We start from the raw sequence: 17,134 nt of genomic DNA, 5'->3' as shown, positions 1-17,134 counted from the left end.
TTCAATTCTTTCATTATTTTTACGTTAAAAATATTTTTGTTGCCACCAATATAGTAATTGTTACGTTTGTTTTATAAGGAATCTTTTCTCTTTTTTTTAATATTTCTCTATAAAATCATAACATCGGGCAAGTATCCTCGGTCTTCCACCTTACATTCTAAGTTTTCTTCGATTTCTACGAAATAGTCCGTTAAAAACTTAAGTATCGTGGCAGCGAATTTAGTTAGTGAGAAACTAAAGTTTTTGTAATGGCCAGTTCCCTTTGCCCATAATAGTCACATGAAACAATATTATGGTTTAAGAAATCTTTCTTTTCCTTAATAAGAATAGAAATTTTTTCGAAATCAATATTATATGAAGTAATCACAATAACTTATTTTATGAAAATTCAACATTGCGAAATCATGGTTGATACAGCTAAACTGAGCTTATAAAAAGCGAACCGCACGTAACATCTTTCTCATTTTCATATTAATCTTAAGGTCTTTTTTCGGGAACTCTTTTCTTTAATTTAAACTCATATATGACTATTACTAGTATTTTAATTAAATAACAATAAAAATATTGATGCTAATATTTGTTTATGCTACCTTCTCCTCTCTGAAATTAACAGTTAGAGTAAGCGTTAATATCGCGGTCCAATGATGAAACCCAAAAGTTTTTTATAATGATCAACCTACTCTTGTCCTTACGGAGAGTCGGCACAGTACTACTCTCATATCTTAATCCATTCCCTTTTTACGCATCATATCCTCTATGACACCATACTTTCTTCGATCTTCCTCTACCTTTGACACCATCCACATTCAATATATATTTTCTTATTTATGTGATCATCATCTCTCCGCATAATAAGTCTATACCCTTATGCTTCTAAATTTCTCCATTACTGGCGTTACTTTCAACCTTCCTCTAATATAGACGTCAATTTTATCCGTTCTTTTTAACATGATATTGTTTTTCAGGAAACTCATTAGTATATTAAATTCACAAATGGAATATAACAATTATCAACAGACAGGTGTGTATTTATTGTTTGATCGTTATTAATTGTTATTAATAGTCGTTGTAATTATTGTAAAATTAAAATATTTTTCATTTATGTCATTAGGTGTTCGTGTTTACACATTTGTTGGTAAATAACTTTTATTGAATCTTAAGCATGAACAACTTACTTTTGTCTCGTATTATTATTACTAACATAATCAATTAAATGCATGCGCTAATCATGTTTGTCACATTACCTCTCATTCATACAATTATTATCTATATCATTACCTATATACCAGTTTTTTTTAAATATATATTACATTATAATATTATAAGGTGGAAAACGATCAAGCGGTCACCTGCATTCGCCGAAATGCAGTTGCGTTGCCTAAAGATAACGTTTCACTTTATGCGTCCCGTTTTCCGTCAAATCCACATTCCCATTCCCATCCTTTCCTTATAAGATAGGATGGGAAGGGAACGAGCTATAATAAGGCCTCCGGAAGAAACACTCCAGCAACGAATGTTGTTATTTAAAAGGACCACTACTAGACCAAATTTACTTCAAAATGTATTTTTTAAATTTGCTCGTACACAGCTTAAACCGTAGTACCTACTATTTTTTTTTAATTAGAATTTTATACGAACGCGGCAAGGCGCAATTTAACTTCTTAAAACTTTCAATCTGACCTGATTTAATCGCCTACAGGGCGTTTGATTTTAAAATAATAGTATATTAACAGATTACTAAATTAAAGCGAACTGAATATAGCCAGTATTGTATTTGATGTGAAACAACAAAGCCTTACGTCTCAACATAGTTCCTCGTGCCTTACTCGCACTATCTGTATTGAGTCTGTTTACCCACGATCGAACAAACAGTCCCGATGTTTACATTTTCCATTTTATTCATTTATTAACTTCAACTGTTTGTTAGCCACTTAAGTTTCACTAAAAGATGAAGTAAAAGCCTATAAAAGTTATAATTATTATTATTTTTATCCATAAAAAGTAGTTTTTACCTCATGATACAAGTTAGAAATAAAAAAACTTGAGAGGTGTCAAGGGACACCCGGATGGAACGAAGTTCCTTTCGAGTAATTAGTGAAGGAACCAATGTTTATTATATGAATAAAAAAACTTAAGTCTTCACAAGAAGTACATTTTATTTCTATGAATTTTCGTTATATATTGTCACGTCGTTGCCATGGTGAAGTAGCGCTCGTCGTTAACATACTTACTATAGCAAAAAGTGTCGTGACAACTTTTCGTAAGAATTTTTTCCGTCTAGCCCCCTTTCACAACGCACGATAAGGAACTTCGTAGCAAAAACTCATAAAAAGAATCACTTGATAATTACTTCGGCTTTTGCTTAGATACGCCAACTTCATTCATTCATTGTGAAAATAAGTTGCATCATAATTTGTTCCGTTCATTGTTATTACACTTTCACTACTTGTAGCTTCATTCGCTAACTCAATGCATTGTGTTTTCGATCTAAAATTTTAACATTTTAACTATCAATATTAAGTGTAATGGGATGTATAAAATATTTGCTTTCATATTGTTGAAGTTTAGATATTCTGTTGGTTTTCATTACGCGGAATGTGATAAACGTACACCTACATTAGTTTTATATGCACAAGGGTTTGGTGAACATTGTTATCATATTAGATATAATTAAAGTTGACGTATTTACTTACAGATGAAACAGAAAAACAAAATTATAAGTAAGTTTTCATTTGATATTATTTTTAAGATACAACAAAACATCTATAATAAGTTTTATAAAAAGAGTAAGACCGAACTTAGCAAGGCCGGCGCTCGGGTAGGATGCAGTTGGGCGACCACCCTGAGCGCAGGACTGTTAGGGGCGCCACAAGTTTGCGAGTGTCTCTCCTGTAAGACTGTGGAGTCTCACATAAGCTTGTTAACCTACCCTGTTAAAGGCATGGTTAAAAAAGTGGGCGCCGTAGTTCTCACCCACGGCGCCACTAGGACTATAGCTGTTACTTGACTTTTCCATTATAAAATGTACTTTTGTTTCGCTTAACACAGCTTTCGAACTTTATTAATTCTGATTTTTATATAATATATTTTTTAAACATTAAATTATTTACAGATTTTGGCATAAACTGTGTTTACGATGCCACCAACCTGATTCGACCCCGTCTTGGCGACCGTCATGGTGGCAAAAGATATTTCCGTTTCCACTTTTCCCTACGTACAGACAGTCAGCGCAACAAATCTGCATTTTACTTTTCTGTAAGTAACAGTTATTTAACAATTCAGTTAAATAACGATTACTTACTTGCGTTTTGCAACTATCTGTTTATAAAGTTTCAACAAATCAAGGATTTTCAACTTAATCATCATAAAAGTCGTCTAAAGTAGGACAACGTAGTAAAAACACTAAACACCTGGGTCATATTTCTTAATCTCATGGGACGCCTTTTGCTATCTCCAGCTCGTCTGTTGTAATTTTTTAGTCACACTAACCATAAAAAATTTCAAATACTGAAAGACAGGATAACCGAAATAATTATTCAGTAGAAATAAATAAGTACTTGTTATCACATCCTTTGTATATATTGTCGTAAGTTTCTTTAAACGAATATTTTATTTCAGTCTTACTTATATGGGGTATCGCATACGTAGAAATTGGAGAATCTGTAACTCCAGATGGAGAACTGTTTAGCATGACTATTCTAGTCATCGCCGCGTACTTAATTGGCTGGTTGTGGCTGAAGGTGACCACATTACCAGCACTAATTGCCATGCTACTCACCGGCATACTGTTCCAAAACCTCCACTTAGTGCACATGACGGATAAATATAGGAAACTTAATCAAGATCTGAGGTATGCTAAAACAATTGACAGTTATCTTGTTCACGTAGTTTTTATTAGGTGAATTAAATATCGATTGTTTTTGAAAAAAATTGAAAAAAAAATAAAGTCTCAAAAATAAAGTTTAGTCAGTGTTCACGTTGTTTGACCAAACTGACGATTTTTGACGATTGACAAAAAATGTTATTTCATTTTAGAAAAGTAGCGCTAGTTATTATACTAATGAGAGCGGGGTTGGGACTCGACGCAAAAGTTTTAAAGAAGCACTACACCGCAGTACTGCAACTGGGCCTGTTGCCATGGATAGTTGAATGTGTCGCCGTATGCTTGTCCTCGCATTTTTTTCTATCACTGCCATGGATATGGGGTGAGAATTTTTACTATTAAACAAGACTAAAAAAACTGCCTATAGTATTGTTACACTTATTACAGCGTAAAAGACTTCACTACATTCGAAGAGTGAGGAGAAATTCTATGTTTTCTTTCTAAAAATTGCCTTCAATATGCCAAATTGAGTGTACAGTCAGTCGAGTTATTGGTTTAACTATGCTTAGCTGTGTTTGCAGGTTTTTTACTAGGATCTATGATAGCGTCAGTTTCACCGGCAGTAGTAGTGCCATGTCTGTTTCGGCTCCGCGACTCCGGATACGGAGTTGCTAAGGGCATACCCACACTGTTGCTCGCCGCCGCAGCGATCGACGATTCAATAAGCGTGGCCGTGTTCGCTATTATCTTAAACGCTATGTTCTCAACGGGCTCGGTTACTTACAACATTATCGTGGTTTGTATATCTAAAACATATACACAATCTGATTTTAAAAAGAAACCGTTGAAATATATCAAATAGTTTGAAAGTCTGAAGTCGTCAAATGTTGATAAAACTACTTCTTCGGTTATTAGTTATACAAAAGCAGAATTTAAAAGAAATATATTTTTCAGGGACCGCTGTCAATTTTAGCGGGCATAGGAATTGGATCTCTTTGGGGGGCTATAGCTTCAGTTATTCCAGAAAAAGGAGATATTTATGTGGTGCCGTTGCGATTTTTGATTTTATTTCTGGGAGGCTTATTCTCACTATTTATGTCTAATTTAATTGGATGGAGTGGTGCAGGTATAAAATAACTATTTTATTTGTTATGTTAAATAAATATTTATGAATGTCAAATGGACCTAATATATTTTTAAATACAGGCCCTCTGGCAATCGTATCTTCGGGATTTGTAGCAGCGTTTTTTTGGGAAAAGCAAGGATGGGTTGTAAATAAAAACCCTGTCAGTAATGTCTTCAGAATCTTATGGATATTCTTCGAGCCAATACTCTTTGCGTTTACAGGAGCACAAATTACGGTAAAGAAGTGTTTTCATTTATCATCAAAAAACAAATGTAATATGTTTTATAATTCTTATTAATTTGTACAGATATCTTACAGATTAGCTCTCTTGATCCTGAGGTTATAAAAATGGGTGCAATTTGTTTGGTGACATGTCTAATACTACGTATGATCGCCACTTTTTTTGTTAGCTTTGGGTGTGGACTTAACAAGAGAGAGAAGCTATTTATTGGAGTGACGTGGTTAGCAAAAGCTACGGTGCAGGTATTTTATCACATCTCCATAACCTTTACCGATATTAGTCGGCACTTATACAGTAAGGATTTCACTACAATAGGAATTGAAATATACTAAAAATATAAGCGTTATAGAATTCTAAATAAATTCTTTGTTTTTAGGCAGCATTAGGTCCGGCAGCGTTAGACTTAGTAAGAAGCGGGCAAACTTCTGGATTGTCACCTATTGATGAAGAAAAATACGCTAAAACAATTCTGGCTATGAGTGTTCTTAGCGTTGTTTTGTCTGCACCATTAGGAGCGATACTTATTGCTATAACTGGACCGAAATTATTAAGTCGAGAAAGTAAGTCACGGCTGTCTACTTTTCCTTCATTCAATTGAACTGAATAAAAACTATTTTTTTCTTATTTTTACTACAGCCGAATCAAAAGCTCCTGAGCGTAATGAAGGAAATGTCGAAAGTGCAAGAATTGCAGCAATAACGCCATTGTGAGATTATTAAACATGGAAAATTTTTATTAAGAAAACCTGTAACTTTTAGTTAATATTGTTATGAATTAATAATTTCATATATTTTGGATATTAATTTATCTCAAATGTTATATGAAATCAAATAACAGTGTAGTTTCAATTGTTGATGGAATATTTTCCAGCACATCTAAACTGTGCCTATAGTTACATTATTGTTATTTTATAATTCTTATATGTATTTTAAAATTTTATTCAAAAATTAAAAACACAAGCGAAATAAAAATTACTTAATAAAGACCACTCGGTTTTTTTTTGCAAAACACTTGAATCCGCAGCAGAAGATTGATATGACAGTTGTCAATTTTTGTATAAAAACGATGAGATGTCAAAAATGTAAACAAACCCAACTCTGGTTTCCCTTCAAAACGTATATGTATATATATGTAAACAAACCCAAAGGAGGCCAAAACAAAACTTTTAACTTTTAAATCGAATCTTAAACAACATTATGACCATAAAATACGCAAAAATAATGTCATTAATTTAGATGGATTGTGTTCGTTCATTCTGATATTGGAATACTTTCAACGTTTAATGTTTTGCATCTATATGTTCTAAAATAGTAGTAAGATTATAGGAATCAGATACATAAAAACGATTGAATTGAAATGTCCGCAATTGTAATAGCTGTAGCCACGGAAAGTGGCGTGCCAATATTTTCTCGCAAACGAGGCAACAATGAAAATGTTTGTATTAATTATTTGTGTGATTTAAATGTTGATTTCTGAAATGTTAAATTAACTTTATGTAAAATTATTTTAAATATTTTTGTTTAGATACAATTTTCGACCATTGCTTCACTTCACGGAATAAACATGTTCAGTAAATGCCACAACTTATCTGTAATTAATTCACAAGTTGAAAATGGTAGTATACTTTGGAAGGAATATTATAAGAGGTACATAATATTTTCATATAATTAGAGGCAATAATTTTCTTAGTTAAAACTTTTTTAACCTTTCATAATTAAACTATCAAATGCAAAGGGACTTAGGTTATCCATTACTTAATTACAATTTATTAATTTTAGTGTGACACTCATAGGTATAGTAACAGGAGGACTAGAATGTGACCTAGAACTCCTACTTGCTTGTATACATGATGTTATGGTATTCTGTGTTGGAAAAAAAGAATTGGAAAATCTAAAGAACATAGATCAATTAAAAAGAGACTTACGACAATGTTATCCAATATTGGATTATTTATTGGAATCATTAGACCCAAATTCTGTGCCATCAATGACTTTAGTTTTAGACCTTACACAGAGCATTTTGTGTTCACAAGCACAGCACCTACAGGTAACAACATAATATTCATGCTTTTGCTTTTTTTAATAATAAAAACTGAAAAATAATAATAATTAACATTTCTTTTAATTTACATTTAGATTTTTTCACTAATATTTAAATGTTTTTAGCAAGTTTTAGACACCTATGCAGAACGAGTTACTGGTAGATGGGCGTGTCTCAGTATACATGGACACTTAGTAGCAACAAGCTCCGATTTCTATGAATTAGACCCAAGAGAATCGAGATTGCTGCTCCTATTGGCTGCGGCTCAAGATGGCGCACCTCTAAGAGACACATTGGTATACTTACCGTATATGAGTCCTGATGTAAGACAACAAAAAATATATTACTATAATTCATTTATTTGTTATGTATTTAGTAATACTTTGATTCTTAAAATGGTTAATAGTTATCTACTGTCAAAATCTAATTATAACTCCTGATGAAACACAATCATAACAACCCATCCTACAAAAAAGTGAATACTCCAGAATTGATATCTTTACTACTACTACTGTGTCATTTATAAACAATGACAAATTATTTTAGGTAGCATTTAGAGCAGTAACATGCAAACTGTTAGCTGATGTATATGTGCTAGTGGTTTGCGGCGCGACCCCCGCATTGTCTCAAATAGATGAGATTGTGCTACAGTGCTGGGAAGGGTACGCACAGATTATAAAGGAAGCTAAGCTTGTTCATCCACGAAACTTTCCAGGCAGTATTACTTTCGAACCATGTGTTTTAGGGTATGTATTGTAAGGTTTTATAACTAAAAATATTTTAAGTTGCGCTCTGAAGAGATGTAATGATCTAACATCTAACATAGTGTACACATATCCATTTTTTTATTTTCCTTCATGTGAATATATTTATAGACTTGCACTAGATGCCTGGTTATTATTAGTGTGTTGCTCTAATTTTAGCATTCTTCTTATTAACATAAATCGAAGAAGGTGTGTATTTTCCCGCCATCTACAATTATCAAATCAAAAAGGTCGTGGAATGTCGGGGTCCCATCGCATGGACATTTTGCGTACGTTTTATGTAACTTCAGCAAGGGACTTGGCGCCGGAGTTGAACTTTAGAGAAATTTTAGATAAAGGTAAAAATTTATTTAAGGATTATTGTGATTATCCTTCAACATATTTAATATAAACAAAGAATAACAAAAACATATTGTCATTCTCTCATTTTATTTGTGAACACTAATATGATTTTGAACATGTTTTTTGGCAGTGGAAACTTAGTTTAAATTTTTCAGACAGTGACGAATCTCTGGGAAAAATAACCGAAACATATTGGAGTTCTGAGTACCACAAATGTCACGCTCAACGATCTACTAACCTCCTGTGTTGTGTACTTTACGCTCCCACGATACCAACACACACTATGAGGTGAGCTATTAAAAAATGTTACTTGTACAGTTACTTTGAAATGGAACAGTATCTAGTAGTTTATATATTTAAAGATAAAGTTAATCTATGATTCATATCTTTTTTTCCTTTCAGATTATTAACCAGTCAAATGTTACAAGAATTTCTTACGAACAAAGATATACATTGGTAAGATAATGTAATGATAATAGAAGGTATACTTTATTTTAATAGGTTGTGGATAAGATGTATAAAAAGCTTCTGCAACTTGTATTGCATAATCCGTCCATTACACATCATATTTTTAATAAAAAATAAAATAGGAATAATTTAAAATTGTTTTATTTGCATCTTCAAACACAAACACAAAATGTGCTTCACCAGATTGGAGCATTAGTCTACTTTAAAGGCCACATTACCAAAATAAATACAGAAAAGGCCTATATTTGAATAATTTCAATTATTCTCCATATTCAATATCCATCAATGAATGACTTTTGTTGTGATTCATATTAAATATAATACATTATAACATTGTACATGCTTTATCCAAGGTAGTCTAAATCATAAAATCTTCACTCTAATGAAAAATTCACGCTTTTTCTCAATCTGTCTCTCATATAGCTTATTAGCGCGAGATAAACATAGTGTGGACCAACCTTTATAATTCAAATATAATACATGCATTTAGAATATTGACTTTATATTAAATAAATTCATTACATGATTTATTGTTACAAATAAAATAATGTAAAACAAGTCTCAATGATTCGGATTTTACAATAATAAATTAATTTGATTCTACATTAGTTTCAAAAAATGGTACCATTAAAATATAAATATATTTATTACAATATTATCTGCGTGTGATTTAGCATGTTTCTAGATATTTTTTCATTATGAATGAATAATAATTTACAGTTAAAATGTTTCACACATGCAAAGTTTATTTAACATAGCATAATGATGTACTAAAAATAAAAAAATATTAATTATTTTATCTGTATGACGTACATAGGACATTTCACAACACACTGAAAATCTTTTCATTGTTAAATGGTTGAAATTAAAAATAGCAGATTTTAATTAAATTTAAAATTCACCATTACAGAAATAAAATTAAATACTCAAACTGAATAATTTTTACTTCTTCATATACATTCGCTTTAAATCACTGCAATTATAAAATTTTAGAAATATAAAGAATATTGGAACGTTTCAGAACAAATTCATTGTAACAACTTCTTTTTCTATGAAGTGAAAATTACAAGTACATATAAAAATATTGTATAAAATATAAGAGCTTAGGTTAAACACAATCTTACATAAAGAATTCATAGTTCCTTTTTTTAATTCGAAATAAAAATGTAATACCACACTTCCCTAAGTATATATTTAGACTTGTTTCCCCGATTATTTAAATGAATTGAATGATATTTTAAGGACACCATACAAAAATATATAAACAATTAAACCATTTTACTTTTTAATTAAATTAATATGAAACATACAGTACCAAATTCTATCAATAAATAAATAGCTTCCTATTTGTAAAGGCAATGATGTGTTCTCAGTGACTTTCCATACACTAGTTATTCTAAGATTTAGGTATGACAATACTACAAACTGAAAATACAAGACAACGGATATTTTAAGTGTATCTAAGGCCACATTTGGGTAATCTATTTATTAAGTTTATATATTTTAAATATTTAACTCTGGGGTGGTTTTTACAATTAAGTATTTAATAATATGACTCATACTTTGCATACATATTTTCAAATATCTTGGTAGCTTAGGGTCAATGTTGCAATGTGCAATGTTCCCGAACCGTCAAGATATTTGGAAACCTCTATAACAAGGTATATTTAATGACTGATACTTATAAAAAGTTTCGTATATTTTGGGCAGAAGCATAATCTTAGTTGTTATAATTTAATGAATACAACTCTTAATTTAAGAAATGCTTTTTCTTTGTTATCATTCACAGTAAAGTATCAGAATTATTACCAAAACAAAGTTGTTTTAGTACAACACAAATGTCAAATGAAGTAAATCAACATTATATTTGTTTATCACATGTTAAAAGCAGCTTTTATTATAAAAGTTCAACATATTAAAAAATAGTAGCTACTCAAACCGTTTTAAATAGTAAAGAATGCCTTAAGTCATTAAAATAAGAGCCACATTTGTTTATTTATAGCTTGCACACTTTCTTTATAAATATAGTATAGGATATGATTGTGAATTCCTTACACACAGCAAAGTGACAAAAACTACATCATATCAGTCTGTTACATTAGGATGTTGTTAAAACAACAATGGACTAAGAACAAAACTCTTTGATGCTAAACAATCCTTTTGTATTTTCACTTTATTTTCACTTGATATGCAATTTAAACTATTTAAAATTAGACATTCGTGACTGAGGTTGTTTAATTTTGCACTTCAACTGTTGTATTAAGTCAAATATTTTCAACGAAGGACCAACCTTCATCTCCAGAAGTTCGATGATTTCATCTTTAGACAGCTGCAGCATCATTGATCCGTCGATATGGGCAAAGTTAACACAGTATGTGTGGCAATCGTTAACTGTAAGGAACTTTGCCACATCCGCCTGTGTCCAGTTTTCCGGCTCTATTGAATTGAGAACATCTAATGACATTGTGTTGTTGACTAGTCTTGGTATCACTTTTTCTTCTGCCTCATCTGTTGGTGTTTCGTCCGACTGCGTGTTCTGACTCGAATCCTGAGATACTTCTGTTGGTGTACACTGAAAATAATATTTATTTTTGTATGAATTAGTAAACTTATAGAAGTAGTAATTAGCATTTTAGTATGAATTTACAAAAAATTAACCATGTTACTTGTGACGCAACTCTTTTTTTAAAAGTTGTACGCTCTATGACAATATTTTTAAACCATTTCCAAAACGTAGATTTGGTTACATGAAACATAATCTTACACATCTTACCACTATATCCATGGTCGCTTCACTTTGTTTATCGCTATGCTCCTCTTGGACATCCTTCAACTCTTCAGCATCATCTTCCATCTTACAGACTACTTCAGCGCCAGGCGCACTGCCTTCTTGTCGGGGCTCCGTATCCGCGGACACTTCGGAGGCACTGGTCGGCGGCGAAACGCCCTTTGTTTCACCCATGTCCGAATTTTGGGAACTTTCCTCCGTCGTATTTGGAGGGTGTGGGGTACCTTTTGTTACTGTAAATCATAAAAATACTTATATTAACTATCACTAACATCAGTCAGTTGCTAAGAAAGTGAATTAATAAATACGCAATCGTAATTCCCCGCGTACCTTGCTTCCGTCGTCGCCTGTTCAGCCTGTAGGTACGGGGCTGCCTCGGGGGCCGCACGGGGCGGGGCGCGGGGCGGCGAGTGGCCTGCAGCGGCCCCTCCAGCCGGTGTCCCACAGCGCGGCACCATCCCACCGGGTACACGTCGGTGCTGTGCGCCCACAGCCACTGGTCGTACTCGGACCCCCAACCGTCGAAATGTACCTGTTACAATGCATCGTTATGAAATTCTAAAACTTTATTTCCGAACATAAAATGTAGCGACGCATTTGGTATTAGTTAGTCTTACATATTATATATGTCTACTAATTAGCAATGGTAACATACAAGACCACCTTTTTGATTTATGTTCTTGTTCAGGAAATAAAATAAACCGTATTATTGTATCACCTTGAGCAAATCAGCGACGACCCTCGCGACGGTGGCGACACAGACGAGACGCGGGTCCATGAGATCAGCGCACTCGAGGCGCATTCCGGCCACGAAGCCGTGCGACACCACGTGACCGCGCGCCGCGAACGCCGCCCGCCCCGCCGGCACCGCGCCACCCTCGCGCAGGTACGACTCCCAACTGAACTCCTCTATACTGAAACTTAACAAAAACTTACATTATTATTACCTGACTTTGAAGTCTTTAAACTGGCATTTATTTAGTATATTCTGTATAGTCTGACTATAAATATTACCTTAATAAATAGAGTGTGAAAAATGATATAAAAATATGCAAATAAAAATGTGTAAACTTACCCTGCCGGTGGCACAAGAGGTATGTTGTTCGCCATCGCAAACCCAACTGGGAATATACAGGGTGATCTTTGATGATAGCAAAACCAGTCGGCCCCAGAAGCATCCGCGGGGTAGTAGTCAATCCTTATCATCATGTACCCTTCATTTAATATCTGCATAACTGTGGCGGCACATATGGCGGATAAATTTAACGGATCTATTGCTTCTAACTTCATCCCTTCGGAGAACAAAGGTGGTTCATTGGTTGGGTACTTGTAGAACATGTCCGGTGTGGTATCGTTAGGCAATAGTCTACCGCTCGCTACCCTCTGACAGTATCCCTGCGGCGCATCAAGAGGGTGACCTACTTGAAATGCCCAACCCACCGGATGAATCAATGGCGAGTCCTCATGACACCAAAAGCCATTATCCTCCGGAGAACTGTCATAATACTTTACATGTAACCTTTTACCCACTATTTCAGAAACACTAGCCACCTAGAATTGAAAAAAATTATTTGTCAACTTTTTATCTCAATTTTTACAGTAATTTTTTTGAATGTTATTTTAATTCACAAAAAATGACATTTAACTGGCAAAGTTTACCTTAACTTGAGAAATTCTATTTTTGTCTACCACTTCCATAATAGAACCAACAGAAAACCTTGATACAAGGCTATCATTTAATTTACTGTAGAAATTAGCAGGTAAAGTACGAGCACCTGTCAACTGTTTAACTAGAAACCTGAAAATACAAATTATGAGTCAGTAAAATGCAACATCATTCAAAACTATCCTTAAATTTATAATCCCGTACCACTTGAATAAGCTACACTGCAGAAATCCTACAGTTAAAATAGACAGGTTATGAAATACATAAAAAATAATTTCATACTTTTTCCAGTCCGTATATTTATCTTCTATACTCCTTGGTGGTATAAGTGGCTTGCCTCTTGTCGCACACCATCCTACGGGATGTACTTCAGAACAACACAAATTCACCCAGAAGTCTTTTGAGTCATCACTACCAAATCCTTCGTACCTTAGAAGCCCCATATAACCTTTAACCTACAAGTAAAATATATTTAAATTGTTACTAGTAATAATTTTCACTATGTTATTAAACATAATCTATGTGCATTATGGCATACTTTATTAGACTAGCACACAATTTTTACCTTTAAAACAGAAGCTACCCAGAAAAAGTCATTATTTTTCTCAGAATAATTATCACAGTCAGTATTTTTAACTTCAACCTTCATGCCTTCAAAGGTATTATCCCACATTTCATGTAAGGGGGCATGTTTAAATAGACTCACAGGCGCTGCAAGGAAATCACAACCAAATAACTCATCTTTCCATTCATAGGTATTTGCTATCAATGCTGCAGACTGCTTTATTGGTCCTGCCTGAAAACACATACAACATTAGGCTGCTATATATTTATGCTGCAATTTTACTAATATTATAAATGCAAATGTTTAGATTGATGGTTGGATGGATGTTTGTTTTTAAGGTTTCTCTGAAAAGGCTCAACAGATCTTGATGAAATTTGGCACAGATGTGGAGCATAGTGTAGAAGAATACATAGGCTACTTGTTAAGTTTTTTTTTTACTGCACATGGACAGAGTCGCAGTTTACATGTAACCTTTTACCCACTATTTCAGAAACACTAGCCACCTACAATTGAAAAAAATTATTCATCAACTTTCTATCTCATTTTTTATGTTACTTTTTTTGAATTTTATCTTAATTCACAAAAAATAACATTTTAAATGTAAACTATATAAGTAACTCAAGCTCATGACAAACTTATTAATTAAATACATCCCAATAACAATTAAATATTTTTACTTAGTAAAAAGATCACAATGCAGTGATGCAAAATAACACAGACAAAGCAATTTTGTGGTATACAAAACAAATTGATGTTTCAGGCAAAATAAAATAAGGAGTATAAAATGGACACAAACATTATAATGTATGTCAAGGTTCTTTTAATATATTTTTTAATCAATTTGTTAAACATGGTACCTGTAAATCACTAAATGCAGTCTGCCAGTGTTGCAGTTGTGGAAGCGGTTCTAATGGAATTAAGCCTGCCATGTGATCAGCTCCTTCCATCAGCTCAAATTTCCAGTTACAATCTCGCCTTCTCTGCTTACGTGTGTGGCATCTCAGGGAGCAAAAACGATTATTGCGGTGATAAAAATGACCACGACGACCCACTTTTCCACATAACTCACATATTGCTGTAAAATTTATTATTAAATTTGTTTCTATATTTGAAGCACAATTGTCCAACTTATAATATGCAATTACAAAATGTTTATTTTTGAATTTAATATATTTAACGTCTAGTTAAACTTTTATCTTATAGATATAATTTATACAAAAGGTCCACTTTTGATTTTCACTTTATAATGTAGAAATTGAGCCTGACTCTGAAGATGTAAGAAAAATGTGTGACTTCACAAATTACAAATGTAAAAGAGAATTGAAAATGAATAAAGTGAACAGGAAATTATTTTTGCGATTATTTTTATATCTTTTCTGTATTGACTATGAAAAATTGAGAAATTAATAGAGGTTAAATTAGCGTCCAAAGTAAAATGAAATATGATTTTATAACATACATGTAGTAATTTAAATAACTAATGATGATGGTGCTGGTGGTATTTGATAACGGCGAACATTGCTACACCTATAGTAGGATTGGAGATGACTAATACTTTAAATCTTTTGTATATAAAGAAACCTATTAATTTACAAGGTGCCATAAAAAGTTATGCAAAATTAATCTATAAGGATAGGGTGACATTTAATTATGGAGAAAAAAATTATTAAATTGTTGTACAAATAACTTACCAAAAGTATCTTTATCAAAGGGTACTATGGACAATTCATCTGCAACATCAGTATCATCAATTGTGTCCGAAGAATTATTCGTATTTACATTGCAGCCGGCATTGAGATAAGCCATATTTATTAAGCCATAAACAAATAGTCGGCACCGTGGTTGTAAACACGGCAATATTCATGACTTAAATATTCTTTTTACAAACGTTCAAACACTATCTTTACTTTTGAAAAAGTAAAGCTATTATGAAAGAATAAGTTCCACAATTTTGTATAAGATTTCTTCACTGTTGCAAATTGTACTACAATTTTCTATAAAAATTAAATTAACATTTTATTAATAACCAATGTAGCACTATACAGATAGTATAGAATTAAATCCAAAGAATATAATACTCTCTATAGAGAGAAGAATGACATGTTACATACTATAGTATTATAACTTTGGTCTATACGCTTATACTACTAGCGCCATTATTGTCGCCCATATGAAAAAATAAAACGCGGGAATTTTGAATATACGTTTAGTATTTTAATTTATTTATAGTTAAAAATTTATATTGGAAATTATGATTATTTTGATAATTTAGCAAATGTAAGATTTTTTTAAAGAAAGAATAATTTTAAAATGAAATAATCATTATTTCCAATATATTGTGTTAGTAAAAGTTATTAACTTAAATTAGTTAAAGGAATAATGAAATGAAACAGAGTAATTTAACATCATTTATTTAATTAAATTTAGTTCCCGATTTTTTTTAATTAAGAATCGCTTTAAAGATATAAAAATTATTGATTTTATTATGAAATCACAATTTTCATTATGTCTGTCACAATTAAGTAAAAATCTGAAATAAACCATGCATGTAAGGATGGATTTCAAATTTTTAACTATATAATTTTTGTATCCATTTGATTCAAGTTCATTATTAATTATTGAAGCACTTATCTCCACACATTGAATAAATTTTTTACTGGCGTAATTTAAGCTTTCAGCATAATCTTTAAATTGTGTAAAAATGTGTATGGATTTATGGTCTGATGATAAAAACAATTCCTTACAATTATTACAATTTATATTTCGTTTTTTGACCATAAATCCACACACATATGCACAAGCCTGGGCCTCTGACGTACCACAATCAATGGTATGAACTGCTTCACCAATAATATCTTCAAATTGATCTTGATGTGGATCAAATTGCCATTCTATGTCATCTGACGTCTGTTCTATTTGGCTATCGCCGGCTATCAAAAATGCCTCTAGATTATTAATATTTCAATATTTCACTTATCAGAGTCAATATCTCAAAACTTAAACACTCGCGTTATTAGTTCAAAAATACAATGCAATATCAAAGATTTCGGAACCATACGAGAACACGTTTTGAAACAAATTTGAAAACTTATTTTTTTAACGGTTATGATTTAAAATTGCCATAACTACATTTTTTTGCGATGTAGATATAAGATAACAAGTGATCGTATATCTTGATTTATAAATACAAATGTATGAAATAAGACAATTAATAATAGGATTTTTTTTAAATCATGTTTTCTTATTTTTAATTATAAATACTTTATTATAAAAATAAAAGGATGAAATATTTTTTTTATATGGCAAGTATA

General features: G+C 32.1%; 3 protein-coding genes across 4 annotated transcripts; 2 read left to right on the top strand and 1 right to left on the bottom strand.

Moving 5' to 3' along the window:
• Positions 1–1,008: 1,008 nt before the first annotated feature.
• LOC106715077 (sodium/hydrogen exchanger 9B2) lies at positions 1,009–5,970 on the top strand (the record flags this gene model as incomplete). The annotated part of the gene is made up of 12 exons (XM_045678627.1): positions 1,009–1,021; positions 1,112–1,135; positions 2,696–2,720; positions 3,113–3,255; positions 3,619–3,850; positions 4,036–4,205; positions 4,405–4,619; positions 4,778–4,949; positions 5,030–5,184; positions 5,268–5,432; positions 5,567–5,750; positions 5,827–5,970. Coding segments are annotated over 12 exons (1,572 nt in total), but the record flags the coding sequence as incomplete, so codon positions are not given.
• A 191-nt stretch (positions 5,971–6,161) lies between these two features.
• On the top strand, positions 6,162–8,922 carry LOC106714887 (protein fuzzy homolog). 2 transcript variants are annotated; one of them, XM_014508005.2, is made up of 8 exons: positions 6,162–6,624; positions 6,715–6,836; positions 6,969–7,236; positions 7,356–7,553; positions 7,777–7,976; positions 8,154–8,332; positions 8,492–8,624; positions 8,739–8,922. In XM_014508005.2, exons 1-8 carry the CDS (start codon positions 6,547–6,549, stop codon positions 8,794–8,796), a joined length of 1,236 nt encoding a protein of 411 aa, XP_014363491.2. In that variant the 5' UTR covers positions 6,162–6,546; the 3' UTR covers positions 8,797–8,922. The 2 variants fall into 2 exon arrangements, with proteins under 2 accessions (XP_014363491.2, XP_014363492.2); XM_014508006.2 differs by lacking the exon at positions 6,162–6,624 and having other exon boundaries at positions 6,724–6,836; positions 6,983–7,236.
• Positions 8,923–10,766: 1,844 nt separating this feature from the next.
• LOC106714805 (polycomb protein Sfmbt) lies at positions 10,767–15,811 on the bottom strand. The gene is made up of 10 exons (XM_014507916.2): positions 15,515–15,811; positions 14,681–14,898; positions 13,824–14,054; positions 13,541–13,713; positions 13,252–13,390; positions 12,668–13,143; positions 12,311–12,512; positions 11,923–12,124; positions 11,578–11,825; positions 10,767–11,376 (listed from the first exon to the last, which is right to left on the bottom strand). Exons 1-10 carry the CDS (start codon positions 15,627–15,629, stop codon positions 11,005–11,007), a joined length of 2,376 nt encoding a protein of 791 aa, XP_014363402.2. The 5' UTR covers positions 15,630–15,811; the 3' UTR covers positions 10,767–11,004.
• Positions 15,812–17,134: the final 1,323 nt, after the last annotated feature.

This window comes from Papilio machaon, chromosome 7 (genome assembly GCF_912999745.1).
Source record: "Papilio machaon chromosome 7, ilPapMach1.1, whole genome shotgun sequence".
NCBI classification, from domain to species: Eukaryota; Metazoa; Arthropoda; class Insecta; order Lepidoptera; family Papilionidae; genus Papilio; species Papilio machaon.
This window is presented reverse-complemented; position numbering and strand designations above follow the sequence as displayed.